The sequence below is a fragment of the Haemaphysalis longicornis genome, unplaced genomic scaffold (assembly GCF_048455015.1).
Source record: "Haemaphysalis longicornis isolate Haplotype H1 unplaced genomic scaffold, Haemaphysalis longicornis Haplotype H1 scaffold_1, whole genome shotgun sequence".
Classification (NCBI taxonomy): Eukaryota; Metazoa; Arthropoda; class Arachnida; order Ixodida; family Ixodidae; genus Haemaphysalis; species Haemaphysalis longicornis.
Window position 1 is genome coordinate 391,823,850 of NW_027526203.1, and position 20,617 is coordinate 391,844,466.

At 49.0% G+C, this 20,617-nt stretch overlaps 1 protein-coding gene across 3 annotated transcripts in view; it reads left to right on the forward strand.

The window, feature by feature from the left end:
* Positions 1-20,617, forward strand: part of LOC144155295 (uncharacterized) — a gene marked incomplete in the record, with an annotated part of 200,835 nt that overhangs the window by 132,219 nt on the left and 47,999 nt on the right. The window contains 7 exon segments of one of the 3 annotated variants that reach the window (XM_077686636.1): positions 1,731-2,092; positions 3,875-4,132; positions 5,676-6,271; positions 7,799-8,370; positions 8,982-9,204; positions 19,024-19,125; positions 20,122-20,385. In XM_077686636.1, the coding sequence (XP_077542762.1) occupies positions 1,731-2,092; positions 3,875-4,132; positions 5,676-6,271; positions 7,799-8,370; positions 8,982-9,204; positions 19,024-19,125; positions 20,122-20,385 (2,377 nt within the window). 3 annotated transcript variants of the gene reach the window in all.

Here is a 20,617-nt window from a genome sequence, read left to right on the forward strand (position 1 = left end):
AAAGAGGCGGTGTGACGTACACATTTTATTCAACACCAAGACAATGGATAAATGGTTTCGAATAAGCACATCGTCACGGCATGCGCTTAAAGGCCGAAGCGCGAAATTAACAGGTGATCCATTGCCTGCTGTTCGTCGTAAAGGTAACACTCGCTTCTGGCTATTTACGGGGGCGAACAAGTCACTTCACTCCGGCGCAAGCCGACAAGGCTTTTAATAAAGCTCGCGTACACTTTACATACCCTGTACGGGGTTGCATCGCCGATAGGGATAATTCCAACATAGTAAGCACAGTTCCACCCGTAGGAGCACACCGTCAAATTTCATCGCGAAGCGAACGCGACGCAGCTTCGGCTGTACAAAACTTCGTTCGGGCAGACAGCGCTACGTGAGGGAGCAAATAGCTTCTATAAGACGCAGATTACTGTCCACAGAAGAGCGGAACCGTGGAAGGCCGACGCGCTGCTTGTCGCCATGGTGTAAACAAGGAGATAACAGACATGTGACTTCGCCGAACCTGCAACAACCATCGCAACCGCCACCGGCGCCATGGCTTGGCAGCTTGCGAATGTCGGTACGGCTTGAATTATACCTGTACATTTATAATTGTTTATGACCTCTGAAAGTGAACGTGCAAAGAAAGATTATATGTGTTTCTTTGAGAGCTTGTGCGCGCGGTTCTCATTCTGTTTTGTGACATGACTCTTGGCACATCCGCTCAGTCACCGTCATCTCTGCTGTGCGGATGATAGCTTCTTTTTTTTAATATTTACGCGATTATTTTCAAGGTACTGACCCAGAGACTGGTATATTCATTTTCTGCGCATGCCAATCTATCTAGTTAGATCAACATCGGTTTTGCCTTCAGCGTCCCTTTAATAGGCCTACATCCAAGGCCACTGCTTCATAATCATTCTCCCCTCCCCCCACACAGAGGCAGCTATTTTACGAATGAACGAACTACATTAATCTTTCGTTATGATGCCGCCTGATAAAGCCACAATTTTAGCCCTAAAGCAAAAGCGATCCTTCAATTGAAGTTTTCGAGCTGCATACTGCAGCACTTCATGCCCCGGAGGAACTTGAGCCAACATCGACTGCAAGTTTCTCTGTCACACTGCAGGGTGACCCGTTTCATCAACTGCGCTGTTACTCGAAGTGCCGCTACTTCCAGAAGGAAGAGTGAACCCCCCGCCCCACCCAACCCAATTTTTTTGCAAGATTACAAAAGACACTTTATTACAACAACGGCACATTTCCATCTCAAATAACTAATAAGCTGCTGCAGTATGGTGTGATAACGTGCACCTGATTCATTGCGCTTGGACAGTCCAAGCGACGATGATACCATCATCAACAGCCTATTTACGTCCCCTGAAGGACGAAGGTCTTTCCTATTGACCTCAACTCACTCCTGTCCTGCGCTTCTCGAGTCCATTACTTGCCTCTGAATTCACTTATTTCGTGTCTCCGTTGACCTGGTGGCCTTCCCTTTCTGCTAGACGTGACTCTCTGGATCCATTCTGTCACCCATGGTGGTCCACCGGTTGTCACTTCGTCTCACTGTGTGGCCAGTCCAAGTCCATTTCTTTTTGTTAATTTGAACCGTGATACATTGTACTGGAGGCTGATATATTATACAGACCGCGGTTTCGCCTCCGTGGGAACTCGGCGCGTCCACCGAAGAGGCGGTTATCGCAGACAGATTCTGCGCTGGCCTTGCATTGCAGCGGCGAGTCGTCCACGCTGAACCGGCAGAGCAGCAGCATGACGGACCTGCACGGGGCCCCCCACCTGGTTCCGGCCGCAACGGGGCTTGCGCAGCCCCTCGGTCCGGGCTACCCCGCGGGGGCTGCGCTGCGGGCACCGTTCGGCTATCCCCCCATGGCGTACCCGCTGGCGCCGGCGACGCCACTGGGCTACTACCGCGCACCCTTCCTGGGAGGCTCCACGGGTTCCTGGAGTAACGTCAACTCAGCCGCCGAGGACGGCAAGGAGACGGACGACGACAAGTCGCAGCGCCATTCCACGCTCGACTGCCGGCGCATCAAGCGCAGCCAGAGCTGCATGCACGATCCCATGATGCACCCCGGTGAGCCTAACGCCGCGCCCCGTGGCCTTTCTCCCGTAACTGGAGCCGCGCGTCTCGGAACAGGGACTACCCGTCGGTTGTTGGCGCGTAAATGGCGTCTCCCCGCAAACGATCCCACCTTTGTTGCTCTGCATACGTTTGGAAAGCTGGTGCCAAAGCCGTACACCGATGCATTCGAGGCGTAATTGACCGGCGCAATTGATATCGTCGTTGCTGTTTTGTGAGAGGACCTGAGGAGTTGTCAAGGGCCTGTTATTACGAAAAGTGCGACCACAATGATGTGTGTTAACATGGCTGGGGAATATATTCGATGGTATTAGCCGAGAGATTACAAAATAGTATCTTTAACGTAGTCTGACAGGCGTGTGTCATAACTCTCATAACATAAGCTCGGGAAGAAACAATTCTATTATTAGCTTCGTCATAACGTTTGGTAATTCATAACACAGATTGTATACGGGAAGAAACTGCCGTGAAGTTATGAACAGGTCGTTCTATCATCATGAAGCCCCGTAACCGCGACCGCACTTCCACGGCCGTACATTTTTGCCGGCTTACATAGCTGTGCACGCTCAGTGAGAGACCAATAGCCGCTGCGCTCGCGTAGTCATGTCGACGCACCTGCCATCGCGCTGGCGCCAACACGGTCCCGGGAAGGTAAAACCACATTATAAGAAGCATTCCGTACGCTGCGCACCACACATTTCTGCAGCTTATAATCAGCCCTGCCATTGAGTTATGCGGACGTGTTCACCGTACTGAATAGCAGTTTTAATTGAAACAGGTCTGTGATGTTTATGTCTACGGAATTTTAACACGTTTTTACTGCTTTTATAGTTGCAGATTTCATAGTAAACTATATTTTCGTTGTTTTTAGAAACCTCTATTTTTGTTCAGGATTACTACAGAATATTTTAGTGTTCGCAATTAGCCCGTGGTTTACAGAGCGTCGCATCAAAATTCGCCATTGGGAGAACTGCCATTACACAAATAAGCTTACGGAGAACATCAGCTGTGTCCTTCGGTAAAAATTCCGGAAATCGAATTGAACTCTTCATCTCGTCATTAATTCTCGCCAACCATTGAAGGTGCAACCAATGGTTCGGTGAATGAAACGGCAACACTTACGTGCAGTGGCACTGTCTTTGACACCTCAGGCTACAGTGCAGCGTCAGTGATTTGCGCTAGCGCGTGCACACGGCCTGTTTGTGAGGATGCCCGTTGCGGATATTGTTTAGAAGTATCCTTTAGAATGTTCTATGTACCCTTTGATTGCCGGTTTGATACACCTTTATAAAACAGACCCTGAAACGGCGCATTGGCCACTGAAGGCAGACTTGCGGCCACATGCCTAAATCGAATTCGTAAATGCACATGTTGAACAAATTCCTCCTTATAACATTGAAACAAGTTCGTTGGAACAAGTTTTGAAACAGGGATTTAAACCAAGTTCGTTGCGCTCTGTTTTCAGTTTAGTTGACTGCAGTTTTAATACGATTGGCTGGGTGTGATACACCAGACTTCCGGGCGTCATGAACTGATCTAAGTTATCATAACTCAACAAATGAACGACTTTTTACGAAGGCACAGTGATCAGGAGCAATAAAATTGTCGTAAGTAGTGTGCTGTCTTCCCAAGCGCAACTGCCCAATTGATGCCCCGAGACTTTTAAAGCCACGTGAAAAACTATACCAAACCATGTGTCAGAAAGCACAGCTTACGCTTTCGTTTCGATCATGTCTGTTTTTAAAAACTTGGACACCACCCCTATCCCACATGCAGGTCCGTTTTATCCGTTCGGGTATCCAGCCTACCCGCCTATGTACCCTCCTCCGTGGATGCGGCCTCCATCGCCGTCACCATCTCAGCACTCCCTGCCGGCCGTCGACGCGTCCGGAGAGCGTATTCATCGGCCCCACCACCGCAAGCACAAAAAGAGTCTGAGCAAGACCGCCTCCAGGCGCCAGTCCTCGCAGGACCTGTCTTCCGAGGAGGAGAACGACCAAGACAGCCCTTCTCTGGACGAGCCCAGCCCACGAGGTGCGCGCGATCCACAGCTTGCTTGTCATCACCTGGTTGCCCTCACAGAGGGCATGGTGGGGGGGAGAGGTTCGGGGATCAGGTTTGAGGTTTTTTCCCATTTTGTTTTCATCCGCATGATGGCATACGTACAATTTGTGCGCGAATTGGCTTTTGTACACGGAGTAGCCGGCTCGAAGGCCAGCCTTGGTTACAATAACTACCACACTTGCGTGCAGGATTTTTTTTGGCCCCACTCCTTACCGAGTGAGCTTTCCCTCTTGTATTACACGTTGGTTCGGATATTCAAAGCACAATGAGATACGCTGCAGGATGCATCTTGTCGTGTGGCATGTTACCAATCATTTTAGGATAAAATATTTTACTTGTGTAGTGAGGTTTTCATGTCACCTTTGTTTTCCCATGATTTTTGTTTTCTGTCGCTACGGCGATAATATTTTTAATCTCCAAATGGACGCTGCTGATTGCACATTCCAAAGCGAGAAACCAAAGTTGGCGGTGCATCTGCTTGCTTCCCTGCAAATGACGTGGAGGCGACAGCATTCCTGGCGCCCTTGCCACACAGTGCCCCTCTCTTTCCGCCGCTCACGCCTCTCACGCCTCTCACGCTCATCTCCTCCCTCTCTTACATCCAATTTGCTCCCCTCTGTCCTCCTCGCACTCCTCCATTCCCAACCTCTACTGTCCCATCCCAGCCTTCTCTCAATACTACAATTCACCCACCTTCTGGACCTCGCGTTCCTACACTTCTCTTAACCCATTGCCCCCTCCCTCTCGCATCCCCTCCCTTCCCTTCGCTCTTTTTACATTACCCGCCCTCTCTCCCCAACACATCTCAATACTACCTTTTCACCTCATATCTTCGCCCGTCATTTCTCTTCCGTCACTCCTCCCTTTCCCCCTACGATATCTCACCCACGTCACATCCTTCTGGCTTACTCCTTTAATTTGACAATTATTTTTGCCTCCTTCCCTCCCCTTACCCCATTTTGCATCTTCTTCTTTCACTTGACCATATCCGTGTCCTCTCCGTGTAGCCTCTCTCCTGCTACACGCTTTACATCGCTCTCCCCCTTTTGCTTTCCTCCTTCCCCTTACCGCTACACTCCTCTTTCTGCATTGCTCTTCTTTCCTTTTGCTCCTTCTTTACCACTCTCCTTCTTCCCTTTCCCTCTCCCTACCCAGCTCCCTCCCCTGTGGTGGTTACGCGATCTACCCGTGGGTCACGTGATATACTGGTGAACCATATTTAAACACCGCGCAGTAAGGACTGGACTAAAGGCAGAGGACACACAGGACGAGCGCTTTAGTCCATTCCGTTGTGCGCTGTTTTTAAAGTATGCTGTACATTTCAAGTAAGCAACTAGCCCACATTACTGCATTGACAAGATACGCCGGTGACCCACGCGTAGGTCGTTAATTGATTGGGGTGACAAGAAAACCGACCAGAATTTTTGTGTCTGGGTAGCCTAGAAGCATTGCCATCTTTAAAGCTTACAACGCGCGTCAACTCGGGCGGTATATTGGGGCGACATTCATGCAGATCCCGCAAGCCACCGACATAGCCACAAGACAAAGAATCAGGGCCGGACGCCTTCCAATCGAGAGCAGGATGAGGCGCTCGAGAAGTCGAAGGTCGTGCCCTATGCGACCCGTCCTGAACATTCCGATGCGGTCAGGCAGCAGCAGGCTCGCCTGCTCGCGGCTGCAGCCCAGGCGGAGCCGCCGCAGCATGCACCGGCGGAGCAAGCGCCGATCGGGCCTCAGCAAGAGCCGGCTGAGACCCACCAGTTGAAGTGGGATCCGTCCAAGCCATGGCGCTGCCAACACTGCACCTTTATCAACGAGGCCGGCTCACGCATTTGCCTCATCTGCTGCAAAACCACCTTCCGCGAACAGTCGCCGGCGGCGAAGTCGGACGACGAGGAGCGCCAGAAGAAAAGGGCTGGTTTTCAGGACACGCTGGCCGACAAGGAGATCGAGCTGTCGTCCATAAAGAATGACGCCGATCCCCCTGGAAAGAGCGAAGCAACCCCGGCTGCACCGGACTCCGAGTCCAAGCCAATCCCCAGTGCCGACGACGACAACCAGGTGAACTTCACGGACGACTTTATTAAGGAGCAGCAAGAGGTGGAGAAGGTGAGCGGGACGTATCCTGCCCCGCAGCTCTTAAACGAGAATGACCTGGTCCACGTTAACGTTCCAGCAATGTTCCCACAGCAGTCTCGATCGTTGTCTATGGTCTCGGATGTCACAAATTTGCGTCTTAAAGTGCACCCAATTATAAACAATCACAAACCCCTCTTCTACAATCACGCGTATACCGTTCCCCCCCACACCCTACACACTATTACGTAAGTCATCAGGACGAATCAGAACAAAACCATTCAATAGTTCTGACAGTGCGAAAGGTATTTCTGGATAGTTTTTAACAAAAAAGAATAGTGGGGGACTATCAGCCATAAACTGATATTTATTTTATTCATCCGCTACTTTAACATTCCCAGCATGTAAACGTGGCCCATGGTTGAAACGCGTACAAAATCATAGGCGTTCAATAAAAGGTCAGGTTACGAAAAGAAACGTGTGGAGCCACTATACGCTGACCTTTCTGCCCGATATATAACATCCCCCGCAGTAAAGTGGGATCTTCTATTCAACCGCCATAAAAAAAAACCGGCCTGCATGCCTTATACAGATTTAGGTTCCTTTGTATGCTTTTTCTGAAAACATTTTTGTGAAGTTTTCCCAGCTTGTTCCGCGCGGTAATCAATAACCTAAAAAGACCCTTAGTAATGAATTCCACGCCATTAACTGTTAGAAAATTCGTAGTCGACATAGTTCGCAATTTCCCAATTGCCATTTTTCAGCAGGCTACAATCAACCATGCATGCGTGGTTAAAAGTACTGCCACCTCATGTGCGGCGCTTTTTTTCTTTCACGGGCCAAAAGCATGTGTATAAGAACGAAATTAAGCGCGCAGCGCTCCCAAGGACAAGAACCATGTGGAAAGCGTACGGTTTAAAAAATATTAGCCCTGCTACTGCAGCGCATTGCCCCCGAAAAGTGCATGATAGTAACTGGACCTTGATGGAAGAACAAGGTAGAGATACTCTCAAGCGCATTAGGGTAAAATTGTCATATTTGTCATGTCGTGAAGAAATACAAAAATGTCATCATGGAATAAATAGCAAGGTAGGGTGGAAGCACCCTAGCTGAAATGAAGAGAAATGCATAGTTTGTCAGGGCATCAATTCGAAGGATAGACAAACAATTGGCGGCACAACTAACAATAGGGCTCCCGAAGAATGTGAAAAGAAATTGCGGGAGGCAGAGTACTGGATGTAGTTGTGAGCTGAAGAAATTCGGGGCAGAGCATGGACTCGACTAGAGCGGGATAGGAGTAGAATTCAATAGACAAAGGCCTCCCTCTGCCCTAAAACCAACCCCAGAAGGGGACGAGAATCATCACCTTCACATGCACACAGGCTACATAAATGCAAAACTTGTGCCCGAGCTTCTCCCCCCAAAGGGTCCCTGTAGAAACGAAAGATATCTCAATGGTTATCAACGGGGTGTCAGCAAGTTGAGAGCTGAAATCGGCATAGTGGCTCTGTGATTGTTATCCACTAAGAATTCTATTCTGTTTTTGCAAACGACGTGAAGGAAATTCGGCGGCGTCTCGAGATCCAGATGCGAATAGACGAGGAGAACCGACGAATCGAGAGTGCCGGTGTCGTGCAAGAATCCCAGATGGTTCAGCACTTTCAAGGGGACAGCGCCGAGACGGAGAGCCCCAGCATGGCGCCCCAAGCACTCGGTGCAGCAGCAGCAGCAGGTTTGGCGGCCGACAAGGCCCCCATAGTCGCGCAGGCAACGCCGAGCTACCAGTCAGCCGTTCAGCAGTGCCACTCTTCGAGCCAAACCATGTCCGCAGACCACGAGCTCTGTCCAGGAACGAGGGAGTCCATCCCTTCGGACACGACGCCAGCAGTGACTACACAGGCTGTGAGGCCCAAGGTTCTGTACAAGGCGTCCGTGGCCACCGATACAGAGGATTTCACGGACCCTTCGACGTCGTCGCCGGCGCTGTCGGATGTCAATCCCGAGCGGCAAGAGCGGCGTCGAGCTTTCGCTGACGCCAAAGCGCAGTCCCTCGACCAGCCGCAGCCGACCTTCATGCAGCGCAAGGGTGAACAGCCAGCGCCGAGGGGCACACGCATCGGCAACCTCATCAGGTGCGTGACGATGCTGCGATTGCGGCCATGGATTTATTGAAGTACTTCACCATTAACAACAGCCTAACTGCTGCGTTTTCTTGCTTTCAGATAGCTAAAGGCTTCCGCACTAACTGCGCTATGCGAAGCAGAGCTCATTAAGAAAACAACCGAGTCCAATGCTGTCATTGGCGGTTCGCGTTCTCCTGTGGATATAGTTAACCTTTATAAACCACGACACGGAAAACATAGATGAACACGCCAAGTAAACGGCACTGGGACTCTCCGGCCGTAAAGATTATTTTTTGATGCATAGGTCCTGGCTATGAATAGCTGGAAGGAAGGCGTCGTGCTGGAAATTTTGCCCCCAACAATTTCTCGCGCTTTTAGCTTAAATGGAAGGCAAATAAGCCACCATTTCTTGTATGGGCTCCGGAAACTACAAATAGAAATACAGGGGTGACAAAAAAGCCCAAAGTCTTAACCACAGTGTCCAGGCCGGCTTTACGAGGGCGTGGCACGGTAAGGCCGGCCTATGTGCAATGAGAACCTGTTTGAGTAGACGATAAGATTCAGTGAACGTGAGGCCGCTGTGCTGCTGCTGAAACTGCGCTCGCGCTCGCTCGTGCAAGGACCCTGTCGAAGACATCCCTGCAAAACACGGAGGGCCGCCTGTACCGCAGCCACAGTCGGTCTTCCCTCCACAGCGATGTGTCGGACGCGTCGCCGGTGCGCAGGGGCATCGCTAGGCACGGCTCGCTGGCGGACTTCGACCGCCCGTACGCGGCCGACAGCAGGAGGGAGGACGACGCGTCGTCGCTGGTCGGCGCCACGTCCAGCAGCTACATCTCCGAGGTACGTGCTCGGTTGGCGATCACAGGTGAGGCCGTCGCTGTGCTATGAATGGGCCATCCATGTCTGTATTGGCTAGCATTTTTTCTCTTTCTCTCTCTCGCCAAAAGTGTTACCGAATACCGTGTTCAAAGTTATAGCTAAAAACTGTAAAAGAACGAAAAACGAAGTCATTTGTTGGGAAATTCAGTACGAATAGTTCAATCGCTGCTCAAAAGAAACACACAGCTTACAGCTCTTTTCTTGGCAATGTAAGTGTTCTCTTGATTGTGAAATTGTTCACACTAAGGCATACAACGTTATGTTTAAGAAAACACTGGGTTGTAGGTTTATGAGCAGTGTAACTTGAAGCCTAGTGTGAATTTTTATTTGTCAGAGAGCTGTCCGACTTGCGACACCAACTTTAGGGGGGGGGATTTAAGAAACAATAGCCCCACGCTATAATCACGAGAAACACGATCGCCGGAGTCTTGCAATCACCAAAACACCCAATCCGTCGCGGAACTATACTGTCAAGCGCAGTTCCAGTTTACGTTTTAAGTACGGAAATCGCGCTGCTGGTTTTGATAATCTTAATTTTCGAAGCATTTTCTTTCGCCCACGTTCTGAGGAGTGCAAGCGTAGCTTTAGGCTTGAAGGTGAAGAGATCCTATGTGGGAACTCAAAGAGAAATGGAAAAACTGATAAGCTTACTTGGTAAGCTATGTTTGCGACGTTATTGATGATGAAATTAAAAAGAAACAATTACTGATTGTTCAGGATATGGTGCAGGAATCTGATGTTGATAGCACCAACGTTGATAGCATGAGTGTAATCAAAGCAGTCGAGTCCCACAACTTGCAAGACAAGTTATTCCCTTGGGGTAGTTCGATTACTCATTAATCCGGCACAATTTGAACTTGAGCTTTTCGGGGGTGGAGTAAGTTTCGAGAAAACGACATCCCACTTTATAGCAACTGAATCCACACTATATCATCTGCATCGGCTTTTGTTCGGCGAGAAGCGATGCGTTATTTGCTGAGAAACAAGTAAAGAAAGCTGGCGTTTCTCTCACACGCTTCCCTTTCATTTTATCGTGACGTAACAATTACGCCACAAAATAGGAGCGAATCCCCGCCGCCTGTTCGTATCTGGGGATGTGGGCGGCGTCGCAGAGCGGCGCGAGAAAAACATCTTGCGGCGGCGGCACACAGGTCTACTGCGGCAACGTTTCTCTGGCCATGGATGCTGGCTTTCACTTGTGATTGTGTACTGACGGATTGAGAAACGCGTTTAGATGCTCGAGTGACCGGTGTGGCCGCCTACTCCGGCGTCCCAGACCCCATAGAGGTTGTGTACGTATTATAATGGAGGAAACCAGCAAAACACAGAAGCTGCTTGCATTTTCTCGATAGAGAAAATCAAACAGCAACGAGCAGGCTTTGCTTTCCGTTTCGGTCATGCTGGCAGTGACTGCGAGGCATGCAAACGCCCTGGGCAGCAACACGTTAATCCCGTGGGGCTGCCACAGGCCCGGCTTGCGTGGCGAGGAACTGCCCTCTGTGACTCAGATATTTGTATTCTCGATTAGAGCGAGCGCGAGAGAGAGAATGAGAGAGAAAGAGGGGGGGAGAGGGGCGGCGACATCGGTAGCTCTGATTTCTGATGACCAGGTCTGAGCTCGCCAACGCCTCCTGCCACTGCTCATAACAGAAAATCAGGGAAAAGGGATCCTTAGGACATTAGGATCTTTAGGGGAAGGATGGTGAGGGCGCCAAATGCAGATAATTCTGGGGAATGTATAATGGAGGGTAGATTCGGTGGAGTGTAGCGGGATTAGGGAATGTGTTCATCTGAAGGAGGCGCCACATGTGTTCTTGCGAATTGGTAAGTTTGACGTGTGCTGGCGGGTCGGTCAAGACGGTAATGAACGGTGATTTCTCTAACAAGTCTCTCTGGCGGATTTGTCCCCGTATCGCACGGGCTGGAATGGCCACGTTAGGGATGAAACAAGATTTATTCGTGCGCCTGTGGCAGGGTAGAGGAAGCAGTGAACACAACTGAGTCACGTACGATGTGCGGTCATCTTGTACGGAGGAATCGACCTCCTTTTGCACGTTTCGTTTTCAAATGAGGTGGCATTTATGAGCTTTTTTTAAATGCAGAGCATTTCTTTAACTCACGATATCACCCGGCGTTGTCGGCGTTGGCGTGCCTCGGCGTCCGCAACAGCCGTTCCAGGTGCGCCCTCTCCCCCACTCCTCCTCTCCCGCATCACGCTACCCTCATCGCTCTCAACAACAGGTCCGCACCCCTCCCCCTACACTATATAAAAAATAATACTTACCGGCGCCTGGTTTCGATCCCACGACCCTGCGGGCGGAACGCAAGGTACATGGTGCTCTACCCACTGCGCCACAAAGCCGACACAGAATGGAAGGCTACGAACGCGCCTTATATCCTTGACTCATTCAAACTACGTCAAGAAGCTGCTGATACAACGCATTCACTACCTGTGGGCGGAACGCGAGGTACATGGTGCTCTTCCCACTGCGCCACAAAACCGACACAGAATGAAAGGCTACGAACGCGCCTTAAATCCTTGACTCATTCAAACTACGTCAAGAAGCTGCTGATACATCGCATTCACTACCACCAACTCCCCAAACGCTAAATGTTAACGCAATACACCCACCCCCTATGCGACGCATTTACTCGAGTCCCTCGCGGGGAGATGGGCCCTTTTTTTCACTTAGTCCGCCTGGCTTAACTCATACGGTAGTTGGGTGCGCATCTCCGAACCGTGGCCCCACCCATAAACGATGTGACATGTGACATCGTCGTCAGCATGACTTGTCCACATTAGTGCCGCCGCAAAAAGCCGGAGTCCCACTCATCAGTACAAGAAACGGCGTGTCGCGTCTTGATAATCACGTGCAGGAAGCTTTCATAAACGTGGCTAAGCTGCAGCAGTTAAACTTATGAGTCATGCTGAAAATGTCATGTCATGGCATGGTGATCATCATTGACATGTGCGGCACATCCTACACGACGTTTTCGAAGCACGACTCAGCTACATTAGAGTCATAAAAAACTACCGAGTTATGTTCAGAAGTGAGTGAGAGACATGGCTGCCCAAGTGATCATAGCCACAGTAGAGGATCCAGAGTGCTTCAGGAAGGGGGGGGGGAGTGGTCGATTTCATGCAGCATGGCGATGGTGCCCTCTCCCCCCTTTATGGATCATACGTGATGTTATTAAGCATGACTAAGCTACTGGTGCCATAAAAAGGGCTAAACTAAGCTCAACCGTGCAAGTCACGGGCTGTCGGGTAATATGCCGAGAAAAGCTATCGCAAGGCAACCGTTATTTGTGCAGGAGAGGTAGACATTATTTTTTTTTCTATTTATTTTCAGTACCAACCCGAAGCTTATGTATGAAAGAGCTATGTCCCTTGGTGCACTCCTGCCTTTTACAACTCTCGGTGCCACCCCACTATACACCTATTCATCATAACGTCGCATAAATATGCAGGCGAAGCGTATTCCTTGGCGTATTTGCGGTACAGAGTGTGCGGTACGCTGTTGACAAGCCTTTGTTAAACAGAGACGAGTTTCTCAGCAAATACCTTTAACACAGTTCCAAGGCAACCTATTAATGCGTCCAAATACTCGAACGGCTAGAGTCAGGTACTAGAAAGCGTATTGGCGGTACGCCGATCTCGGATGCTTCTTGAAGAAAGAGCATTATGAAAGTGTTCTGTGGGGAAATTTAGGCCACTTATTTTAGCGCTAGACAAAGCCAGCCTTGCCAAATCGGTAAATCACGACTCCTCAGATTTCTGCAGAGTCCGGTTGTTTGAAAATAACTCCCCTCGAAAACTGTGTACAGGCTCATTGAACGTACTCGGAAAACTACAATCAACTTGTGAGTCTTCATGCCTTCAGAGAACACTAAAAAAAGCACAAGTGTTTATTATTTGTTCTGCAATAAACACAGTGTTTCGTTCAAGCGTTTCAATGAAATGGAGAGCTAGACCGCAGCTAGACTTATCCCATTCCCAAGGTCTGTGTATTCAAAACTATTCTTGCTCCGTGTACAAAACAGACGAGTGCGGAGCTTACACATAAATATCTACTCCCTGGCTTTCTGCAGAGCGTGCTTGTTTGAAAAAAGTCTCCTTGAAAAACGCGGACAGCTCCCTTGAATGCGCCCAAAAAATTCGCAGGAAACTTGCAAGGCTTCATGTCGTCTGATTACATTATGAAAGCACGATTGTTTACCATGTGGCATGCAATGAAAAAGAGCGTTTTTTAGTGCGAGTGAGAGCTAGACCACAGATAGACTTATCCCCCTCACAAAACCTTCCTATACGAACAGACGTGTCTGGTTGTAAAAGTTTGCGTGCGTCCGTGTGCGTGTGTGTGATCGCGCACCGCAAAGCATCACGTGATATCAAGTTCCAGATTACACATGTGCACGCGGAACATCACCCTTGTACACTGAGGTTGCCGAAGGTGATGATACTTTGAGCTTATTTGGTTGTAGAAAGATCTAAGACTGACGTGAAAGCAAAACAACCACACAGCTAACAAAACTTAGAAACCCGGAAGAAGCTATTGGGCAACTCCTTCCCCCCCCTCCCTCCCCCCCGCAGCGCCGCTGTTGCACCGCTAGTGCAAGCTGCGTCGATTTTTTTACATATAATGGAAATTCTAATAACACAATAAGTCTGCGTAATTTGATTCTTCGTCATGAGTTAGCATAACATAACATAACATAACATAACATAACATAACATAACATAACATAACATAACATAACATAACATAACATAACATAACATAACATAACATAACATAACATAACATAACATAACATAACATAACATAACATAACATAACATAACATGTTTCGGAAAGTGGCAAGTGGCTGCACATATCTATCCTGATCCTCATGTGAACCACGGCCGGCAATTTCTCTGGCATTGACAGCGGCGTTTCTACGGAGGTCGGAGGGGGTCGGCATCCAAACAATGAACCCTGTCCTCATAAGGGACATTCTTAAAAATCGCCACTGGTGGGCTTCACCACAGCCCTCCAGGACGACCAGTGATCGTGACCAAACGTGCACTTTTGGTGAATGACGAGGACCAGCATGCGATTAGAGTAAAATAATCTGCGCTGTGACAACAGCGTAAGGCATGCATCTTCGCCGTTGCCATCGCGCAGATACTACTTTTTGCTCTAGTCGCATGCTGGACCTCGTCATACGCCAAATTTGCACATTTGGTCACGATGATTAGTCGTCCTGGAGGGCTGTGGTGAAGCCCACCAGTGGCGATTTTTAAGAGCACGTACCTGGCGAAATATGTGGAGGGCAACCTTGGAGATAATTTTATCGTTGTAGGCACGGAAGGCTGCTTAATGGCTGCTACTGTCTATGCCAGAGGGCTCCAACCTGCGGTGCGGGAGGCAGTATTACGCGGCCCACGCACAACGTCAGAACCCCCCCTCCTTGTCACTTCCTATCTGAAGGCTGACACAGCGCTTTTGAACTGCATAAACATGATTTATACTCCAGTTTTGTACATTATTGTCAATGCGCCGAACGTTTTCTCTTTGCCTGCGACCCCCCCCCCCTCCCCCTCCCCATTCCCCTCCCGATTTGCCGCCCGGCTCCCGCCGTATCAGCTTCATGCAAATCGATCAGCCGCCTCACTAGGTGGCCGACTCCTTTTCTATGCCGGCAGGTCCTTCCGTTTGGAGGGGCGGAAAAGGGGGGGGGGTTGAGGAGGGTTACGCTTGTGCCTTGCCGAGAAGGGGTTGCAGCTACTGCAGTCTTCGTGTGTACGAACGCGTAGTCGGCGTCTTCTGTCCACCCGGAGGCATGGGTCTTGGTCATACCTCTTTGGCACGTGAGCTCGGGAAGAGCGGCGGTCTCCATGACGTTCGGGGTGCATGTTTCGCGGGGGCGAGATGGCCTTGATGTGGGATAGGATATCTTGCGGAATAGCATAGACGAGGCGTCGTTTGAGGTATCGGTGGGTCGATATGTTTGCGAGCCGGAATCGCTGAGCTGCAAGATGAGCCTTCACCGACTCGTCTAGAGTTTTGTGAAGCCCTATACGGGAGTGCAGTCTTTGGATGCGTTTAGATGGAGGCCTAGGGCTTGTGTGTATCCTTGTCGGAGTGATGCATCGAAATTTTTGTCCTGAACGATTGCATAAGGGGCGGCGTATACTATTATTGACAAAAAAAGGCCTGTACTAAGCGCAGTGTCTTGTTCTTTCATGCCATGTTTATGGTCCGCGAAAAGGCAGGACACGAGTGTGCTCGGGGTCACCGTCGTGGGGAGGTTTTGGATAGGGATGGTATTGCCAAGTTTGGCGCCTTATTAAGCAACTAGAAAGCGAACTTAGGTCGGCTCAACGGGCCATGGAACGAATAATGTTAGGAATAACACTTGGGGACAGGTAACGAGCTACCTGGTTCAGAGAACAAAGTGGACTTGACGATATCATAGTTCAAATAAAGAAAAAATAAATAAACTTGGGCTGACTATGTGGCGAGACGAACCGGCAACCGGTGGACAGTTAGGGTAACAGAGTGGATACCAAGAGATGGGTCTAGAAGAAGGGGAAGGCCACTAATCCGATGATGGGGATGAAATAAGGAAATTTGGGGGTAAACTGAGGACTCGAGCAGCGCAGGAGAGGAGTGGTTAGAGGCCAATGGCAGAAATCTTCACCCTGCAGGGGACCTAACCAGGCTGATCATGATGATGGGGATGATTGTGATGGTATTGCGGCAGTTTCCACGGCGAAAATATCGAGGATTCTGATGGCTGGGCTCATTTACGCTTTGTCTAAAGGGATTTTGATAGTGCGGGCTGAGTTGCGCCATATTTTCTGCAGTTCAGACTATTGCAAAGCACAAGCGAGATCGCATTGCCTCGCGTGGAGACTTTCAAAACGTCATCGTGGTTAAAATCAGTCAGTTTGAAGAACGATACAATGTAAACACTGTCGACTTGTTCAATTCCTCTAAAGGAAAAGTGGAGATCTTATTTTAGAGAAAAGGTAACATCGGCCCGATTTAACATCGGCCTGCTTCTTGTGGCTAGATAAGTCAACACCAAGCAGTTAGGCTACGTTCACACTACCGACGCAAAAGCCATATCGTGATGTATGGACGCAAAAAAAAAAAAAAAAAAAAACAGCATGTAACGCAGTTTGGTTGGCTGAGATGTGAAATGACGTCATTCTTAAAGTGATTACGACAGTTTCGGCAACAGTCTGAACCCGGCCTTATGTGTTTCTTAGCTAAGCGAACTATTTATTTACAGCACGTGGAGTTAGACAGACAAAAAGAGAAGCGTTTCATTTTTTATTGACTTTGTGTACGAGTATGACCAACTTGGTCCAAGAAAATATAAAGGTAAATGAATTAATTCAGTGATGCAGGAACAGGGTGAAAATGTTTGCTTTCTAACTTCGCACCTACATATCTGGCGTCTTGGTATATTTGTGGAAAAAACTGGTGGGTAGGTAGTGGTCGACAGATCGTAATTATCTCAACTGCGCTCCTTCAGCAATCAGTTACCGAAAATACGAGTTAAGGGCGCCTGTGGCGACATATTTCTTTTTATATTGGAAGCAAGTCCAAATGCGACAGCAAGACTTCATCCAACTGCGCTTTTACGGAGTTCCTTGTACTTAATTCGTGAGAAGATTGGGGCATTGTAAGCTTAAAACTACGACATTGTAAATGATCAGTAATGATTGCGGGGTGGGAGGGGGGGGGGGGGCATTATTTTCTGCAGATGGCTTGCGCCTTGATTGTAGTACTCAGCAATGCATTTTTACAGAAACCTGTTGCGCGACATAACACAGCCTTTAACCCACTGGGTGGCAAAGAGATTCGGTGCAAGACCAACCGTTACGGGATCGACGCAAATAATAGTTTTAGGATGAAGTTCAAACTGCCTGGCGGGGTCCTGTTTTGCATGACGCAATTTCAATTGGTCGTATACCGTTTGGACGACACAGACACGTCGGAGCGGTTTATTGAGCTACATCGCAATTATTAAAAACGAACATACTGACGAATGACAAGTGGGAAAGAAACGTACATTGCAGGGCTCAACAAACAGTGGTGCTTGGAATTGAGATCTCCGCCACTGCCCGTGGGCCGTGCATGCGCTGTGACCGCGAGAGTCTGTTCCGCCTCAATATTGGCTTTGAAAAGATCAAGCCTGGGACGTTGCTCCATCCTTAACTAGCGGCCGCGCTGGAGGCAGGCGAAACTGTAGGCAACGGTTTCACTCGGTTCTCTCAAAAGAGGACACCGGGAAAAGGCTCAGCGTTCTACTAATGGCGCGACCTGAGAGGTCGTGGTGTTTTTTCGCAAAACCCCTCGATTCCTACTTCGAGGAAACACGAACAGTCGCACTTCGCGCAAAAGCAATAACGATAACAACGAAATAACAGACATGCTGCCACGACAAGATGGTAAAAACAAAACGAGTGAGGTTTCAGGGCTATTATAATGGAGTTTTTAGAGTTTCGTAGGGGTGTTTTTCAACAGATGTCCCTAGAGCCACCTAACGTCTTGACCAAAGAACTGCCATAGACTCTCGTGCCCCCTCATACGTATATAAATAAATAAATAAATAAATAAATAAATAAATAAATAAATAAATAAATAAATAAATAAATAAATAAATAAATAAATAAATAAATAAATAAAGGTGTTCAGGTCTATATAACTTCCTTTAGAGTCCGTAAGTGTAACTGTCGCATCAGAAATCCTTGTTGGAACACGTAGAAATTTGAATGAACTGATGAGAACGCAAGCCTTGGGCTCAATACATGCTCTCGCGATTTCATACGCAGTGCGTTCTCACCGGGGTAACATCGGCGCATGTACTAAATCGGCGCATGTTGACGGCTTCGCGAATAACACTGCGTCCACACTGAACCCCCTGCTATTTGTCTGCTGCTTGAGGATCAGCGAAGAGAAGGTTTTTTTTTTCGTTTTAGCTCTTGGCTAATATTTTCTATGGTTACACTGGGTGTGTGCGGAAGCGGCAGTGATGTAAAGTACGCTAGGTTGCGAGTAACATTACTAGGATAACTAAATGAAATAATTGCTCAATAAAGGGAGGACACGGACGAAAGGAAGACGGACACTTCGTTCGTGTCGCCCCTTTTTTACACAATCATTTTATTTAGTTATGGAGTACAACACGCCAAGGATGCTACCCTTATTACTATGAGGTGGGCTGATCGTTTTGCGTGTATGGTGTACAAACAGTGAAAAAGGTAAGCGAGACAACCTGTATAACGACATGGTGCAAGTAGTGCTGAAAAATGATGCCGCTTCGGAATGACGCAATTTAGCGCGATTTGGCGACACACGCTTATAACTATGTTTTTAGTATCTCGCGTATTAAGTCACGGATGACGTTGGGTAGCGCGAAATTTTAAGGTTTTTTTCGTGTTTCTTACCTCGTTTAGGTAAAAGAAAACACATTTCGGGGCTGGAATTGAGTTGAGCTAGTTACCAAAGGCTACTTTTTTTTATATCAACGAAGTTGTATTTTCTCTTCATTGCTCTTTAATGTTCGTCTGACCAGCTACATGGCATATCCACTCTTCAGATCTTCTGTTCCAGCTACATGGATCTAACTCTAGAAAGCCAAGTATCGCCAAAAGGCCATCGGCCTTTATACCTCACAGGGCCATTGCAGAGAAATTTTAGAATTTCCTGCCTGTCGGTCGTACTAGAGTGCTTTGCACGTGTAGGCCGGGCGTGCGGGGCTAAAGTGTGCCGTCCGCAGGGCAGGAAGCAAGACTACTACCTGAGCCTGGAGGAGCTGGTGCAACAACGGAAGCAGGAGCAGATGCGAACCCAAGGCCTGGAATTGGTTCGTCTCATCCGAGTACGTATGCGCTCGGCCAGCCGCATGCGCGGAAACCTGAATTCGCTCTTTGCCCGGCCACTAAGGCTCCGTCTTGTCCACCCCCTCCCCCCGATTACGAGGAAAGGACTCTCACACATCTCTGGCAGGACTTCACACGGGATGTTTCCTTTCCAACTCTGCACCGCCATCAGATAGTCCCCAGTTTCGGACGCGAGAATCGCTGATTTGAAGTTTCCGCTCTAAAGGTGGGCTCAAGGCAAACACGGCAATACCGTTGTAAATTATCGGGGCCAGTCACCTTCCACTCCGAATGGCTGCCGAATGCATGCAAAGTCGTGGTAGAGTGGGTAATGTACTGCGCGTTGGCTTAGGCGGATATTACGTGGTAGTTTCATAGTGTGCCGATCAATTTTCAGAAGATGAGGAGGAGAAACTTTATGTATCCCATTCTTTGCGATTGTGGTCACTCCGGGACAGTGAGGGGTGTCCTCAGTCCAGGATCGCTGGCTGTAGCCGGCCTTCTGTGCCCTATTCACCAGCCGCAGCTGCGAGCAGGGGTTAGAGCTGGTCAGCGTCAGAGCTCTGAAAATTCATGTTGGTCACCACCGCCCATAGGCCTGAAGCCCAATGAACCAAGCCTAAGGGCCTCTAAGTGGAATTTTACATCCGAAGACGAATAAGGCTCAAGGCAGAGAAATTTGTTGCTGATTAAGGAATACCAGGCTAGCAAACGTCCAGCCGGAGCAGCTTCTCGCCCGCCCACGGGCCCTGCAAAAGGAACCAACCATGGTAATCAGAATTCATATCCCGTGTAATATAAATGAACTTGTGTCAAGGTGTCACATTATAAATTCCAGCTTTTACCTTAAGCTCCGCTTACTGCCTTGTTTTCTCATGTGTGACAACGTGTATTTGCTATGAATCCTTCCTGCCTGAAGATAAGTTCTTGCTATCCTATGTCTTGACGTGCGCATCCCTCTGTGATCTTTCTCTCTTTGTCTCTCGTTATTGCAGGAAGCCGAGCAACGTGGGTTCACGGCGGATGATCTGCAGGTGGCGATGAACCACTGTGGCAACGACAACCCCATCAATTGGCTGCGTGATAACTGGCAAAACATGACGGAGACCGTGGTAACGTTGGCCACTAACTACGGACATGACCGGCGTGAGAACACCATAGGCATTGTGTCCGTCAGCGAGGCCCAGAACGCGCTGCGGCGCCAAAAGGGCAACATCTGGGCAGCCGTCACCGAGTGCGTCGAAAACCGCCAGAGAATGGTACGCTTTCTGCGAAGCAGTCTGTCTTCATTGAATCCTACAGCGCGGGCGCGATAACCTTTGGCGCCGCCAGCCAAGCATATGCGGTTGCATTGTTTCAGGCGGCAGAGCAATGCGTTCATTTTACTATGCTGGCGCAGTTGCAGCGCGGCAGATTTAATTAGCCCATCGCCTCCATGGTGCAAGCTCGTTGCACTCTATATTAAATTTCCGACTTTAAGTAAGGTCAGCT